The following is an 18899-nucleotide window of genomic DNA, read 5'->3' as shown; positions in this document are numbered from 1 at the left end:
ACTTTACGAATTGTCACGTACAGAAAAGACATACCAAAGCAACTTATATTACATATTGAAGAGCTTTACTTGTTCTGACCCAAGTTTCTACAAATTGCAATCTAGTAAAATAGTGATCCGGATCTCAGGACCTCTTTTTTTTAAGAAAAAAAATAGCAAAAAACTCAAATGTTCAATTGAAGGTTTCAAAACCTTAGACATAACAAAAAATTCAAATAATAAAATTAACTTTATAATATCGACTGCATTTTGACAAGGCCAATATTGAAAGGATCTAAACAAATGCAAAAAATGAAAGGACGACTAAAAAAATAATTGGAATGGATACGAATACGGAAGCCTTAAGTTAAAAATTAAATAGATGAGAAAATAAATTAGTAAAAAAAAACAAATGCGCGCACCAACACAGTTCTCCATAGAAATAAAAAATAAATTAATTTCTTATACAAAAAAAAAAATATTAAAAATTAAATTAAAAAAAAATCAGAAAAAAAACAAAAATATTTTGAATTTTGAATAAAAAAAAAACACAAAAAAATCGAAAATAATAACAATAAATTCATTTGGATTTACAAATTGGTCTCACAATATGTTTACTTAAATATATATATACCTATATGTTCCGTTTACTCTTTTTTTTTTTTTTGTTTTACTATGCCTTAGTTTAAATATATATATATATCATAGTTATCTTTTTGTTTTGTATGTTTTTTTTTTTTTTTGTTTTGTTTTATTTATTTATTTTCTATTTAAATTCTACTGCCAGTCTCAAAAAGCTCGAGTCAAAACTTAGAAAGTTACCATTTTTTGTTTTTTTTTTTTAACTTTATTTTATAAATGTTAATTTTTTTTGTTAGTTATTTTGCTTGTTTGCATCTAGTTGTTATGTTTTTTTTTTTTGTTCGCCTAAAAGTATGTTATCTTTTCCTTTTTTTAATTTTAGACATAATCAATTGTTCCATTTTATTTTGTTTTGTTTTTTTAAATGCAATTTTTATAAATATTAATTTAATGAAAATTAAAAAAAATTTTGTTTTTAACAAAAAAAAAAACTATGAAAATTTAAACTTAAAATTAATAAAATAATTATAACAAAAGCTAACAAGCATTTTTATCACCTAAACATTTAATTGTATTTTCATTAATATTTAATGTGACTGATGATGATGTTTTTGTTTTTCTTGTTGTTGTTGTATTTGACGACGATGTTGATAAGGGCTCATTTAATTCAAGACTATTACTACTAAACCTAATTATATTTGATTTACTTACACCATCTGGCTCGGTTTGATTCAAGCTTCGACGTCTTCGTTTTCTTGTGGCAGTGGCTTTCTTCTTTGTAAAACGAATATTATAAGGATCCTCGGCTAATTCTGGATACTCATTGATATCATGAATGTATTCACCTTCAAAGGAATTGGCATAGCCTAGTTTTAGGATCTCATCGACTTCCTGTTGTGACCAATCGACCACTGTTGTCAGACCATTCCGAAGGGCTTCTTTCTCACGATGCCAGGCTTTGCGTACCGCTGTAAGTTTCGCATGATGCATTAGACGTTGTTTCTCCTTATCCACAGTGGTGCCGTAACGAAGATTAATAATGGCATGGACACCATGAATCTTTACATCCAAATAATTGTTGCCACTTCCATTTTCTCGAGTAATTTCATGGAAGGTCGTATTGACTTGACCCTGAAGTCGTTTGAGTTGTTGTCGATCTTCACTGGCTCGCCATGATTCTTCTTTCACAAAGAAGAACGAGTCTTGTTGGGCATTATGCACTACGAATGTGAATGGCAGGAGTTTGGATCGGTTAAATACAGACGTGTAAACATCACGGTAAATGGCATTAGCAGCTGGCACACTCGAAACAATAGCTTGCCCATCGGTAGTTCTTGATACAACAATACCTCTTCCGAATGGTGGATCAGAATCCGAACCGATATTACGAGGTTTCGGATTCATAACGTCAAATTTAAGTGCTGACTTGGGCGGAGCTGAGAGATCTTCAAAGCTTGACATTCGACGAATACCAAGATGAGCTAGGAATCCAGATTCAACAGCCATAGTTGGTATATTATCAACTGGTCGCTTGAGATCAAGTGCAATGGGGTTATTCAGTGTTCTACCCCATAATGATGGTTGTTCCCAGAGTGTCCGTGTAAGCTGAGGCACAATGTTGGGAATATTGAAACCTAATGTCTTCATCCAGGCTGAAAAATCAGCTGGATAATTACGATCGTGATCGATGTTGATAGGATCGTTACCGTTAAATCGGTATAAATGCATTTTAGTCGGTGTAATGATTTTTTCAGCAACATTTTCCCAATTCGGAGACATCCATTGACCGATCAAGGGATCATAGACTCTTCCATCACCCATATGGACTAGGGTTGTAACTTGGTCTAAAATTCCACCGCAAAAATCAATCGGTAGATAGAGATAGGGATTGGAGTCGTAGACTATATGACCGAATGGAGATCTCATGATTTCCCGAATACCTTCGCCGTACTGGTTGAAGATCATTATTGGAGTACCACTTTGATCGGTAGCCACGTAGTATTTGTGGCGATAGACCTGGGTGTATATTAAATGACCTCTGTCGTCATAAGTGAGTGACATAAGTTTTCCATCTCGGGGCGAGTAGATCTGACTGACTTCATAAGGGCGATGTTGATTGGTGTAGAAGAATTGGGTAACATTGCCAAAGTTGTCCTTTCTTGTTGTCAATCGTTTAAGATGATCATAGTAATACTTCACATCGAAACGACCACGTTTTGTAGCACGAACTAAAAGACCTTGGGTGTTGTAGTGGAATCGTTCTTCTCTGGCATTCTGGGCTACTAGTCCTCTTGAGTCATATTTGTACTGTCCTTCACCAAACTTGACAATACGATCGAGGTTATTATATTCCATTGGTATTGTGTTTCCTCGATAAGTCAACGAAAGCAAGTTACCATTATCATCATAACGGAATCCCCAAGGTTCCTGAGCTTCTACACCGATAAGTTGACCATCACAGTCCCATGTGTAGTTCTTGACATTTGTGTAGGTATTCACCGCTACATTGCGAGTGTATGTTCGTGTCTGGGAAATTCTTCCATGGACCCCATATGAAAACTCCATTCTGAAGACTTCCATTCTGTGGATTGATAACGAGACTTGTGATTCCAGGAACCTTCCATTGACTGTTCTAGTAAAACTGGCAGTGCCATCATAAACCTGAGTTTGATTGAGTTTTGGATGCATAAGTTTAAATTGGCCAATTTGATTGGGTTGTCCAGTTCGACGGTCATAAGAAAATGCTTGTGTTGGAAGATTCTGACCACCAATACGACCTTGGATTGATATAACTCTAAAATCAGTGTCATAGTCGTAGGTGAATTTGGCATTACTAAGACCCGTCTTGGCAACAAAGTCAATCCGTTCTTCGGTAAGTAAGCCTCCTGTGAACTCAAAGTCCCATCGGTATTCCAATTCTCGTTCGGAATGAGAAACGGTACTGGGCATTCCGGTTATTTCGTTGTAGCTGAACTCACTCTTTCCGTCACCGTGGACGATTTCTGTCAGTTGACCAGCTGAGTTATATCGGTAGATAATTCTGGCTCCATCGCCAGCAAAGATCGTCTGAAGTAGGGCTCCTGAGTGACTGTAGTGCTGCAGATAAGGCTTTGTACCGCCAGGTGGTGTATAAGTCCATCGAATGAAACCAATTGATGTTTGCATACTAAATGAGTGCTTGGTTCCGCTTGGAAGTAAAACATGCCGAAGACCTCCTGCTTCGTCATAGTTCAATACGAACTTCCGCTGACTTGCAAGTCCTATTTCTGATACCAAATTCCAGTCATTATAAATGTAAGAAATAATTCCGTCTTGTTGACTTGTAATTTCTGACAGTAAACCATGTCTATCGTAGGTGTATTTGAGTTCGGCAGGTCCCCAAGACCATCCTTCGATACGATTGAAACGGTCATAAGTGATATTTACTGGATAGCCATTGGTTGGATAGTAGGATTTTGGTAGTCCAGATTGATCATACGCAATAATGAGGATTGGAGTTCGATTCCGATCGTAGAATGTTTCACGGTTTGTGAACTGATCGTATTCAACGCCGATTACCCTACTTTCATTGACCCATATTTCACGGTTCAGTGTCTGCTGAGGATTCCTAACATCTCCGACCAAATTGAAGACCGAATACATGTTATTGGTAAGACCCTCACCCATTGTGATACTCTGATGGGACCACATAGCCAACATCTCAGCTTCAACTGGTAAAGCCGCTTCCAAGAGAGGATGTCTAGCAACAGCAGATGACTCAACAATAACTCCATTAGCCCCATGAATAATTAATGTATTATTTGGCTTGATTTCTGCATCAGCATTTTCGCGACCTTTCTTCATGAAAGTCGAACGAACTCCACCCAACACCAATAATTCATTAGTTTCACCCTTCTCCCTCGAGAACAATGACTCAACCGATGCATGAATATAAACCGATAGACCCTTATTATCAGCCAACTGTGATGTTATACGCACAATCTCACCACTAGGCAATATCATTCCAGTCACCCGACCAAACTCATCATATTGATAGATGTATGTTTCGCCACCACTCGATCGGCTATTCAGCAATCCAGTATTACTATCGTAATCCAATTCAATCTCGAACTTGCCCTTTTCGGTGAGCTTGGTCATAATACCAATTCCATTTATTTGAATTTCCGACTTGTGGTCTTGGGTATTTTCAATTGAGCTCACCACATTGCTGTAATCCCGCAGGAATTGAATTTTATTCCCCGAACTATCAGTGACCGTTGACAAACGCCCAAAACTGGTATTCTTCGAATACAAAAAGGAATAACGTGTCTTGCCCGATGTCAAATCATTTGTGGCTACATGTTGTCCGTAACGATTGAAAATATAAATTTCACTCGATGGCGGATATGGTATGTGGAATTCACCATTCTCATCGTGGCTGGGTAGATAGTGTTCTAGTGCTAGGACATGCAATGAACCTGTAAAAGAAAATATAGAAAAAAAAATATAGAAGACAAAATAACAACAATAAATTTTTAGAATTTAGAATTGGTTTTCACAATTTTGTGGAAAACGTGCAGAGAATTTATATAGGTAAATAGAGATATGTGTATACAGAGAAGATTCATATAAGTGTACTGTTCAAAAAATATTAAGGGACAATTTTGAATGGCGTTTAAGACAGATTTCCTTCTTTATTGACCTTCTTATCACAGTTTTATATTCGTTTTCGACAATAAAGACTAGACTCGAGTTTAACAGTCAGCACATAAATTAAAAGAAAAAGTAAACGAATGACTATACAAATCAAAAATATTCAAAAAATCCAAATAAATTTTTTAATGTTCAACGATGTTGACAATTAAAGTATAAAGTTCATCGGATTGCTGCTGTTTCAACTTAACTGCGGCGGCGGCGACGCTAAAAGACGTTTTTGTGTTTGACCGATTTGTATGTAGTTATGCTCATGAGCTCACCTGTTCCATCATAACTTCTAAGCAACTTATGATTACTTAAATGAAAAATCGATTGAAACTTAATTCATATCTATCTACTGATATACACCCAAACAAAATTGGTGAGCAAAATGTTGTCAATTTGACAACCAAATGTTGTCGATATGATCACCAAATTGTAAAAATTACAATTTTGCGATCGAATTCACAACCATGTAGTAATTTTAAATATTTGGTGATCAAATTTACAACATTTGGTTGTCAAATTGACAACAATTGGTTGTCGGGTCAATTTCTACAACCAAATTTGTTGGGTGTTGTATAGGCTTTTAAACGTCAAAGGAGATGGCACATTTTTCTATGGAGCTTGGGCCCAGTGTGTTCACTAACGAAATTGGTATCAAATGAAAGGTGACGGTAAGCACATTAGGTGGGTAAAATATTTTCAAATTCGTTAGTGGGGTTTTGGAGATATTTGAGTTTGAAGTTTCGGATTTCACAATCAAGATTTCAGCTGATTTTTCGAACAATTAATCGTAGAATGCGTAATAATGGGTGTACAGAAATAATATTGGTATCAAATGAAAGGTGTTTCTCTTGTCTATAAATCTGTATCAAAAGTTTTTTTCTTTGTTAAAAAAAAATAATACATATTAGGTATTTACTTCTCAAAAGGTGATTTTTTTAAGCGAGGCATTTGGCACATCGAAATATCAAAATATTCAGTGGTGACATGCACTTTTTTTTTGTAATTTTTCTATAGCTTAATGTGTTACCTTTAATTCTATATATAAAATAGTTCTATAAAACATACAAAAACCTTATAATAAGCAAAATACACAAAAACGCGCTGAAATATGCCTATTAAATAATAAGAATAGAAACTATAGTTCAGTCAATGGGGAAAAATCTGGAAAAAGCTATGACGTCAGCTAAGTTTGAATGCAGTATTGAAGAGGGGTTTATCCCAAGTACAAATCTCAGATTGCGTATTGTTTGGTCTTGTGGGGCGACCGCCATTTTGAAAAACGCATTTGTCTCAATATCTCGAGAACGACTGGTCGGACAGAAAACTAGAAAGAACTTTTTAGATTAGAAATTAGTTAATCTTTCTTTTTCTAGTACATCATTTTTCTCTAGGAGTTATAATTTCAGAGTTACACTACCGAAAATTGTGTGTTTTTTGATATTTTAAATATTTTAAACAACCCTTAGAGTTAAGTGCGGAATTACTGAGAATGAGATACTTTGCGGTTCTGTTACTCTGAAAGTATAACTCCTAGAGAAAAATGATGTACTAGAAAAAGAAAGATTAACTAATTTCCAATCTAAAAAGTCCTTTCTACGCATTCTACGATTAATTGTTCGAAAAAATAGCTGAAATCTTGATTTTGAAATCCGAAGCTTCAAACTCAAATATCTCCAAAACCCCACTAACGAATTTGAAAATATTTTACCCACGTAATGTGCTTACCGTCACCTTTCATTTGATACCCATTTCGTTAGTGAACACACTGGGCCCAAAAATGTGCCATCTCCTTTAATTACTTAAAAAAAGTACTGCAGCTGATAAATTTCAAGCAAAAATTAAAACTCGACTACACTTAAATAACGTTTTGAAAAGTATGAAAGAAGAAAACATTCTCATCGTAGATTGTCATGTGATTTTCATGTTTAACAAACTGATGTGGCTCCTATAAGCTATAACCAGCGAATACGTATGAAGCTTCCAACAATATACTTTTGTTTTTTTAGTTTTGATAAAAAGTTTAGAAGTTTTAATGGAACACAAATGAAGAGCAACAAATTTAAAACCAAATTTCAAACTTATTTCGCTTTTTTGACAAATGTTTATTTTTAAGAAATGATTTTTCACAGTCGATGTTATTTCTTACCTATGTGGTTATTTTTTAAGCTTAAAACCATTTCGCTTGAATAGTTATTGGAATAAAGTAATCATTAATTTTTCAGAAAGTCATTTATTAAATTTAAGAACTGAAGGAGAAGGAGCACTAGTTTTGTTTTAGAAACTAACTTTTTAAAGGTATACAAAAATTGATCGATACGAAATTTAAAACTCGTTTTCTGAAAACAAAAAAATTTTTTTTTGAGTTATGACAGTGTTAACCCTCTACTGCATACGAAGCCAAATATGGTTTTGTCTATTTGTATGAACTTTTCTCTTCTCTGTCACAAAAAAATTATAAAGATTCAATACAATCCTCTTCTTTGTGTTTCTGCGAACCCATAAGGATAGTTTTTTCGTGTGTCCGACACAAAATAAAGGTGTATTTTATGATCACAGGTGAGTCGATCAGTCGTGTGCATTGAAATCGAAAGTGTAGAATATATTCATACTTTAAGTGTTAATTACTGCGTTTGTTTGGAAAGAAAAGTGGAATTAAAAATTTATTTTTGATCGATTGTCTTATTATGTACGCTATGAACCAATTTTTATTGAAAAAAAATTATTGGCCTGGTCTTGGGAGGGCAAAAAGTACGGAAGCCATATTTGGCTTCGTATGCAATAAGGGGTTTTAAATCTACACAATTTGTTAAATTTTTTTGTTGGAAAATTTTGTTCCTTTACATTTTTTTTTGCTTGGAAGCTTCAGATATGGAGCCCCTTCACTTTTAAAGACATTTTTTTTCCGTAACCCCATTTCCAGGGGCGTAACCACAAAAAATTTAGGGGGAGGGAGGCTTACCTATAATATTTTTCAATCATTTTATTACTTTTTAGTTTTTTTAAGATCTGGGAGTGGGTGAAAATGTTGGAGCAAGACTTACTTTGACAGTGGAAAGAATGTGAACAAGAAAAAAATATATATAACGGAAAAAACAAATTGCTTTTCTCGGTTCGATGGCTTAAAATGAGCCAAATTTGAATTAATTCTTAACCTTTTGTAATGCAATGTATTTATTTTACTTTATTTTGTTTTTAAATGATGAATATTTATCTTTTGATTTTTTTAATTTTATTCTTAACATAATTTGAATAAATAAAATTAGTAAAATTTCTTACCCCTTAATGCATACGAAGCCAAATTTGGCTTATAAACAAATTTTTTAAACAAATTAATTGAAACAAATTTTTTAAATGTAAACCGTTTTGAAACAACCCAAAGAACCCATGTAAAGCATTTTTTAATTTTTTCGTCTGCTAATATTAATTCATGCAGTAGAGGGTTAAAGTAAATGAGCGATTTGTATTTCTGGCAACCATTTTAAATATGAACTAAAAATCGGGAAGTGTTGTTTTAAAGAAATACAATTTTTTCAATTTAAAAGAAGTAAATGTGTTGTCAATTAGATAAATTAGTCCATAGTATTTATTCGAGTTATTGAAGAAATACATAAGGGTCAAAATCATGGAGGTGGAAAATTCGATGTCCAGGCATTTTTTTTAAATCAAAATAACATTTATTTAAAATTTTTTTCTCATTTACTAATTAAAATAGTAGGCACGCATCTACGAATACAATTTGTTTCGGTAAGAAAAGTTTAAATTTCTTTTTTATTGCATCTTATATAAACAAAAACAGCGTTCCCGGACATGTCCATAACTCAAAATCTGATATTCAAATGACTTAAAAACACATTAAAGTCAATTATTTTTAAGTATTTCTTTTCTTAATACTACATACATATACACAATACTTTTAATAAATTGGTACATCCCTTAAAAAAAAATTAAGTTTTGTTATTTTGTATACATTAATAAAAGTTTTCCCAAGAAAAATGACGCATAAAACCAACATTTCTTAATGTACATATCAATATTTTAATAATCTTACGTACAAATTATGCTGCAAGCATTTTTTAAAGTTGATTTTATATAGATTTATCATTCCACGCTTATTTTTATGGATAAATATATAAAATGTATGAAATAAGCTAGTTTTAGTTTCACTTTTAAGTAGCGTACATCAATTCACCGGCATTCCGGGAACGCTTGTTTTGGGGTAGGTATAGTTAGATTGAAATTTTTTTTTTGTGATACATATTATGATAAAAAATCGAGGCCTCTACAATATTATCTCAAAAATATTTCGTTTTACTTTGTGACAAAAAAAAAAATAAAAATTAATTATGGTCAAAACGTCATTTCCGGGAACGCTCTTAGAATCTGAATAAATAATGTAGTCTTACACTCATAATTTTACATTTTTTAGGTTTTTTTTACTCCTATCGAAGTATGGCTGACAAATTATGGCTAAAGCGAACATTTCAGCATGAAATTTTTATCATAAAACAAAGTTGATTTTTTAAGAATTCGGTCATCGAAATTTCCCACCTCCATGATTTTGATCCATAAATCATCATCAGTGTACCAAATACTGTCAAGTTTTAAAAATAAAATAAAGACAATAAATAACCACCCACTAGCGCGCCCACTTTTAAAAAAAATTGATATAATTGTAAATCTTAATATATACATATCTGCAAATTGTGTTCCTTGAAAATTTTAGGAATTTATTTCACAATAAAAAATTTACCAGGCCCACATCTAATATTTTTCGGAAGAATTGCCATAGGTACCTAAGGAAATAAAATGCACGACTGGGGCCGCACGCACTTGCTCTTGCAGTTCAAAGCACTTTTATGTTAGCTTACTTGTAGATTATAAGAGCTGCCTGTATATACATTTTTAAGAAATTTGGTTGATGTAGGGGAAGAGCTAGCTTGGAGGCCAAATGTTGGTTAAATAATTTTTTTTTATTTGACTTGACTTTTTTGAGAAAAACTAAAAATGCAGTTTTACTGCAATTACTTTGAATGTTACGTATCCAAAATTTTATCAAAATCATTAGAGCCATTTTTGAGAAAATTGCAATAACTCCATAATGATGCACGGGAAGAGCCGACATCCGCGCTTCAAAAAATTGTAAAGACCATATTTCCACTATCCGTATTTTTTGAGAAAAACTAAAAACGCAGTTATGTTAGAACTATGTACAGCATTACGTGTGTTAAATTTAATCAAAATCGTTAGAGCCGTTTTCGAGAAAATTGCAATAACTCGAAAATTTTGTATGGGAGGTATACGTTCTAAGCGAGATATTAAAAAACAAAAAAAAACCAACCTTGGAAATTACGAAAAAAACATCTATACCAAATTTCAAGAAAATTCGTTCACCCGTTTAGGCTGTAGCTACCTGTACAGATGGACGCACCGACGCACAGACGCACAGACGCACAGACCGACGGACGTCATGACGAAACCCACTTTTTTGGACTTCTCCATCATCGTAATGTTAGTTTTGATTAAAACCTCGAAATTTTTTTTTGACACGAAACCAATACTTGCCCTATAGAGCAAGTAAAAATATAATTTCACGTAACTTTCCAAAAAAAATGTTTCAATCTCGTTCAATTCTCAAAGAAAATCAATTTTCAATCTGTTAGTTGTTCAAATTCGAATGTTTCTGTCATATTCCCGCAAACAGTAAAAAACTAAAATTTTTTTCAATTTCAAATTTTCAAAAATTTCCAGTTAAAAAAAAAAAACCAATCCCTTACTATTTTGCGAGGACATTTTCAAATGGAATATTTGCGGTTGCTGGTTACTGCTAGTGATGGTTAAATTTTCCGTTTTTGTTTGGACTCCCACCGAACAATCAAAGATATGATTTATGATATGACAGCTGAAACTGAAATCTGGCCTGACAATGGACAAAACAACAACGAAATGTCAAAAGAGGAGGGACATGTGTGTGTATACGGGTGGGTGGTTGGATGGATGGTATGGTTGATAGCAACTTCAAAAACCGACCTACAATATATAGTTGGCTTGATGGCGATTACCACCACCACACCGCTCTTATCCACCCTGTGTGTCGTCCGTCAGAAGCAAAATATCTGTGCCACTGAGCAAAAAGGTTGCTTATTTATCTGTCAGTCGTCATCGTCGTCGGTTGGTGGGCGTCTCAGTCGTGGGTCGGGGTGAGTGTCCTGATCCTGATGCTCTGATGTTCAGAATCAGAATCGGATGCATTTCATTCTCATATGAACCCCCCCTATCTTGCCAAATTTTCAGCCATCATCATCATCGACCATATACACAGTCAGATTCCACTCATATCAACTAACAGTTATATGAAAAAAAAAGATGGAGAATGTTAAATGTGTAAAATTTTCATCATCAGAAACGAGATATTAATAAAAAAAAAGCAAAAAAAAAAATTAAAACCAGAAAACCAAAAACAAGGGAAAGAATGTGAAGAAGATTTGGCCTGTGCCATACCATCATATCGTTGCAAGCTAGATCGGGGATATACTCTTTTGAATGAGGGATGCATACTGATGGGTATCCATAAATTCCTAGATATGACCCAAATTGTTGAACTGGATCAGAATAGTTGTGTTCCATTGTATTTTATATTGTTTTCCTCATATTTTTTTTTTTTTTTTTTTTTCATGATAAACATTATATACCTACCTACAATTTTGTTTTTTTTTTTACAATTTTCTTTTTTCCTGCTCCAGCTACTTTCGCCCTGTTGCTCCCAGTAACGCTCCACTTCACTTCTCGTTGCTGCTGCTGCTGGCTAAGGGTGGATGATTCTACCGCACAACTAGTATAGTAGCTGGTAGAGCAGCAGCGCCATTTGCATTTGTGTGTAAAGGGGTAAAAAAAAATATAAACTTTTAAGGACGGTCTGTTGGATCCGTGATGACGAGCGAGGGAACCCATAAGTGGGGGTATGAGGCAATGGGAGCCAAAAGGGATGAAATACAATGTATTGTTGCAGATTGTTCTTGTGATGCTGAATGCTGTGTATAGGTACATCAGTTCAACGCACGCAGAGAGAGAGCAGTTGAATGCGGTTCTATATCTACCAATTTTACAAAATTTGCCTCTGATTTCGAATGCGATATATATCTTTTTATATGCATAACTGTACATATGCACTAGCATCACGTATAGTTAATTTGAAGAGGGAGGCATTGCATATATCTACATATATCAACAACATGCATCCATATGCATATTGAATATATATGCACATGCATTTTAAGGAGGCTTTTCGCCAGAGAGGAGTGAATGCCCGAAATAATTTATGCTAAAATACATACATTTATGTGGATTGGAAAATCTACATATTCGTTCGAGTTGACCGGATTTAATACTTAGTTTTGGAATTTATGAGGTTGATGAGTGTATATATGGAAGTGTGTGAGGTGCATGATGCTGCTGTAGGAATGTGGTGAATATACTCATACTCACTATTATACCAAAAAGACTATGTAGGTAATACCAATGGAATGATGGCGTAAAGCTCTCGCCAAAGCCATCATTTATAATGTACAATCGTAATCAATTTGAAAATGTATTAAACAAAAATAATAAAAAAGTAATATGTATAAAAAGAAATTATATATTGGAAATTAAGTAACGATACTTTTTGGTATACACAGATATTTTTCACCTTTATTCTTGTTTTTTGTGCCTATTAATAGAGAATGCACGAATAAATAGTAAACTTTCACAAAATGTTGCTGATTATTTGATGAACAATTAAAATCTATGGTCAATGAAAAATAAATGACCTGTGACAACGATTGACACATTCAATAAAACTGAACATGTTTAAGTTTCAAATTTTTTGATTGGGTCAAATGACGGTTGAGAGGTTGAAATTGATTTGCACTTATCACGTTTTACCCTGGAGGTAGTGAGTATATTTGTACCAAGGCCCTTAATACACAGGAAGCAGTAGCGGAGGGATTGTTCATGTAGAAATATTGGTAAACAGTAAAACTACAGTATTTTTGGTACTGAAATTACTCCTAACTTCCCGACAAACAATTTTGGTTCTATTAAGCTTTACAGATGCAATTGTTGCTTCTGTAAAGCATTATAGAAGCAAAATTGTTAGTAGGGTTACTAAAAAGGATATTTTGTCAGTTGTTTTTATTCACAAAAGTTAAATGCAACGCCATAGTCAGGATAATGCACGCTGCATTTGAAGAAATGACTAAAACCAGCTGAAGTTATTTTACTTTTTTCCAATAAACAGATTTTAGTATAAGAGTGTTATCAGGAGCAGTCAAAGAACTCCGTGAAATCACTAACATGCAGACAAAATAGTGAAACTTTTTTTCCAACAGTTTGAATGATTCGATTCAAGAAAGAACGCTATTTTCTAAACGCGACAATGTAAAGAGTTGAATTATTTTTTAATCAATAAATAAATTTATTGGAAGACTGACAATGGTATTGCAAAAATTCTAAAAAATTTCAAAACCAAGCTATTAATGGTTTTCTAAAACTAAAACATGAGGTAGACCTTTGACAAAGTAGTGATTAGGGGAAATTTTTTTGACAATTTGAAAAAACGTCATTCAAAAGATAATAAAAAAAAAGTTAGGGGTCTAATACGGTTTTTTTCAAGTCTCTGCGTTTCGAAATATGAATTTTTGAAAAACACCTTTTTTTTAAATTTTTTGTAGCATTCAAAAAATCTCAAGCTTATAGAATATGTAGTCTATGAATGTGCTCATACATGTACAAAAAATTGGTGTTTCAAAATGGTTTTTGACTGAGTAACTGGAAAAACAAGTTTTTTTGTCCCAAGTTTTTGACCCTTTTCAACCGTTTTTTATTTTTATCTTTTTTTTCAACAGATAAATTATTGAAAGGAGATGACCCATTTTTCTATGGAGCCTGGGCCCAGGGCGTACACCGACGAGACTAGTATCAAATGAAAGCTTATATTGAGCTCTATTAGTGAGCCAAATATTTTCAAAAATGCTTTTGGGGATTTCGAGATATTTGAGTCTGAAGTTGGGGAAGAAAAAAATCAGAAAAATCGGATTTTTTCGAAACAAATCTTCATAGCATCCGATGTAAAGAACCTAGAAAAACAATTTTGGTACCAAATGAAAGGTTAGAGTCATACCTTTCGACTGATACTAATATCTTTTTCCTAAAATCAGTATTTTTTTATATATGGCTCTTAGATTTTTTTTGAAAAAATTCCGTAACACTGATTTCAACGACTGATATCTCGAAAAAATAAGTTATAACATACACTTTTTTTTTTACACCAATGCAATCTTCAGTTTATAACCTTTTATTTCATATACATAAAAGTAACATTACTTAAAAAAAAAAAACATATTATAAACAAAAAAAACTTACAAAAAAAAATTTATTTAAAAAAAAGTAATATCATTTAAATTAATTAATTAAAAAATTAATATAATGAGAAAAGAAAAAAAGGTATTTTTTTTTTAGCTTTTTCTTATGAATTATGATTGTTTGAAATAAATAAACGCTTCAATTGACTCTTTTTAAAAGCACACAACCTGTTTTCTTACGACGTTATCACGTAAAATCATCGTCCGTAAACCGGCTTTACAGACAACCTCTTTTTTATGCTATTTTGGGGCAATTGTGCAATATTTAAACCGTGGTTTTCACCTTTATTGAGATTTACTACTATCAATTGATAAGTTTTAACATACACAGAGAAAAATAGACCACATAAAATAGAACAAAAACAATAAGATTTCTCTATGGTTTTCATCCAAGAAGGAAACCTTATTAAAACAATCGGGTTTTCCTTATTGTTTAAAATCTGCAAAAAAATAAAAAAAACGATTACCAGGCTGGGAATCGAACTGGAGACTTCAAATCATTAGTCGCCCACCTTACCACCTGAACCAACCTGCTATGAAAATATTGATCGCGATTTTTGTTCTAGTGCTAAGTTGCAAAAAAAATCAACTTTTCAGTCAAATTTTAATAAGATTTTCTCTATAAAAATAATAAGAAATCTCCTTAAAAAAACCTTATTAATCGTTGATTTTAATAAGATTTCCTTATGAAATGTATGGACGGTAAAACAATATGGCAATCTGTTAGTTTTTAGCGGGTCATATTTTTCTCTGTGTATTATTACTTAATTTACAAAAGTTTTTAAAACACAGATTAATGCATTTCGTAATTCAGTAAAATGTAATTGAATTGAAAAATTTCACTAAAAAGTTTATATTCCATAAATTAGGTTTTAGAACACCAAATTTCAGTATTTATCAACTATAAATATAAACTGATAATCGTAGTACGGGTGTTATCTTCTAAAATCCCTGATATACCTTAGGTGTAGCTTTGGTTTATGGAATTAAGACAGGGTTTCCATGAACTTATTCATATTTCACAGAAAATGGTGCCCAACAATTTTGATATAGAAATTTTGATCTATTCTTGAGGCCTAAACGATATCGAAGTTGAAACTTTTTTTTATCGAAAACTATTTAGGTGAAGTTATTAAATTATAAAATCGTGGTTTTATTTTCTTAAATCCGTGATATAACTCAGGTTTAGCTTTGGTTTAAGGTTTACCTATAAATAAGACACAGTTAATTACAATTTTTCTAACAGAAGTAGGTGCCTGCTCATATCAGTTAAAAATTCTGTCCACACTAGACTATGGCTTGTTTTGGTAGTGAGTCATGACACGTCGAAAAATCTCTTGAATTTTCACTTTGGTGTGATGATAAAGACAATATTCCACAAAAACAAACAAAAAAGTTCAATTTAAGGGAGCACACACACCTTAAGTGTTGTAAAAACTTCCCAAAACGGTCAACGTTTGCTTTTAGCGCCTGTGGAGAAAAAAAAAAAAAAAACAAATATAAATTTCCTGCAAACCTCCCGACTTTTCTGAAGAACATGATTAAAAATTAAACTGTTTACATGAGAACTTCCGTGAACAGAACACGCATGCTTTCTTCTTACATCCCTTTTTACCTGCACTGCGTATAGTAGTTGAAATTTCATTCAACCATAAAAATGTATGTGGGTAGACGTCTCATTTTTTTTTGTCCACATAGGAACTTGTAAAATCATTTCTTGAACATAAATCTTATACCTTCATACGTGTATGTATAAAGAGTGAATGTAATGTTTTTTTGCCCCTCAGGGTCAAATGTAAATATACCACAAAGCAACATAAATTGCTTCTTCATTAGACTTTGTAGGATAATCCATTCACAAAAAAAAAAAATCAGGAGCAAAATCCTTGAGCTGGATTAAGACAAAAAAAAAAAGCTAAAAAAAGAAAAAAATAATAAAACAGAACTCTGTTCCTTAAGCCTATTTATACAGCTCTACCACTCACTATGAATGATTTTAAAACTCCCGAATGGAAGACTATGAATAAATGGAAGAGTTAAGTTAATGTCCTTCGCCACAGCGCCTTTGTGAAGATATATAAATTTTTTTTTTTTTGCGTGGAAAAAAAAGTCAGATGCAAAAGCATAAAACCACAAAACAAGAAAACCAAAGAAAAGGCAATATGAAAAAGCAAAGAAAAACTATAATAACTGACATGAATGTCTGTCAGGAAAATATGTCTCAAAATAAAGGACATAAAGCACGCGTAGATATCATTCATTGTATAATACACACACAACATTACTCAAAATTCAGTGCTGGATTTATTTTATTTTATTTTATTTTATTTTATTTTATTTTATTTTATTTTATTTTATTTTATTTTATTTTATTTTATTTTATTTTATTTTATTTTATTTTATTTTATTTTATTTTATTTTATTTTATTTTATTTTATTTTATTTTATTTTATTTTATTTTATTTTATTTTATTTTATTTTATTTTATTTTGTTTTATTTTATTTTATTTTATTTTATTTTATTTTATTTTATTTTATTTTATTTTATTTTATTTTATTTTATTTTATTTTATTTTATTTTATTTTATTTTATTTTATTTTGCAAATTCAATCCTGTATTCAAAAATAAGGTCAGGAAAATAGGAATTATTATTTTATTTTATTTTATTTTATTTTATTTTATTTTATTTTATTTTATTTTATTTTATTTTATTTTATTTTATTTTATTTTATTTTATTTTATTTTATTTTATTTTATTTTATTTTATTTTATTTTATTTTATTTTATTTTATTTTATTTTATTTTATTTTATTTTATTTTATTTATTTTATTTAAAATCAAAAGTTTACACATTCATATCCTTTAAAATATAGTAGGTATCTAATTTTTTTAAAGCTGAAAACTCATAATTTCAAAACGTAAATAAAAAAATTTGGATTTTGTAAAAAAAAAAAAAACCTCAAATCCAACACAAAAATCTCCCGAAAAATCACTAAGGTCTTAAGTAGCACCGAGCCTAAATTTTTTGAAACTTCGAATAGGCCAAAATTGTTTAAATTTTAGACCCTCCTAAAAATAATGTAATGGCCCAAAAATCCTGAACTATCAAATCCTTAAGGTTTTTTGACATTAAAAAAAAAAAGTTCGAATTCACTTAACCCCGAAATCCAAAATTCTGAAAATCTGAAAAAAAAGTCTCTTTTATACCAAAATTTTCTGAGATTTTGATATCAAGAATATTTTTAGGAAGTAAGTGTTTTTAAGCTATAGGGATTTTGAAAAATAAAGAGGATTTTTTGAAGGTTTGATTTTTGAATCAAAATTTCAGGTTCTGAAGCCGATTTTTGAATTTTGACCTCAGCTAAACCAAAGATTAACCAAAGATTGTATAAATGACTTTGAGTATTGAAATAAAATAGGGCCCTAAGGGTTGGAAAACCTACGACCTATTAAAAATCCCCACATCCGGCTATGTTTAAAGACATGCAATGAAATAAGTCACACAAAAACATGGGATAACTCCTGAAGAAAACCAGAGGAAAAATAATATACAAAACAAAAAAAAAAATATTATTCAACGAAATCCTTGTGGAAAACTTAAAAACTTTAGGTTTTTGGTTTTATACTCTTTGCTGTTTGTTTCCGTTTTAACTCTCTCTCTGTGTGGTCCGGCGCGCAACGTATATAGTCTCGTAGTCGTGGTCGTCATCGTGTCATAGACCAAAGGAAATGGATTTTCTTCTTGTGCTTTGCCAGGACGATGAGTCGAGTATTTCATACTATTACTCTGATCCTACCTCTATGCTGCGCTGCTGCCGCGAATCAAGACAACCACACTCCTTTTTGCATTAGCCAACCCAACAAAGCAAGGATTATAACCAATTTCAAAAGATAAAATGATCTAAAAATGAAAAATAATACAAAAATAAAAAAAAAAATAAAAACTCTCTCACAGTCCTCCCTCGCATAACTTATTCTTGAAGGATTTTTTCTTATTTATTTTTATTTTTTTAAATGTTTTTAATTTCTGTCTAGTAGACTATAGCATGTCTGGTCTATGGTGTATTTGTGTTTTATTATTTTTTTTATTTATAATTTCTCTGTTTTTATAACGACTTTTTATTTTTCTCTTTTATTTTGTGCTTTGTCTTTTGGTGCTGGTAGTTGTATCGTATTATAATTCAGCTAGTTTTTGCATTTAATTTTTTTTTTGTTGATGATTTTCTTGTTATTTGTTTCGTTTTTTATTTTTTTAA

The 18899-nt window shown here is 31.7% G+C and overlaps 1 protein-coding gene across 2 annotated transcripts in view; it reads right to left on the bottom strand.

Moving 5' to 3' along the window:
• Positions 1-679: 679 nt before the first annotated feature.
• The window catches only part of LOC129910308 (teneurin-a), a 301855-nt gene continuing 283635 nt past the window's right edge, over positions 680-18899 (bottom strand). For both annotated transcript variants that reach the window (XM_055987641.1, XM_055987642.1), the window contains one exon: positions 680-5018. In XM_055987641.1, coding sequence (XP_055843616.1) covers positions 1099-5018 — 3920 coding nt within the window. In that variant the 3' untranslated portion in view covers positions 680-1098. The remainder of the gene's footprint in view (positions 5019-18899) is intronic.

This window comes from Episyrphus balteatus, chromosome 2 (assembly GCF_945859705.1).
Source record: "Episyrphus balteatus chromosome 2, idEpiBalt1.1, whole genome shotgun sequence".
NCBI lineage: Eukaryota > Metazoa > Arthropoda > Insecta > Diptera > Syrphidae > Episyrphus > Episyrphus balteatus.
Note: the sequence above shows the minus strand (reverse complement) of the source record. Positions and strands in the feature narration are given on the sequence as shown.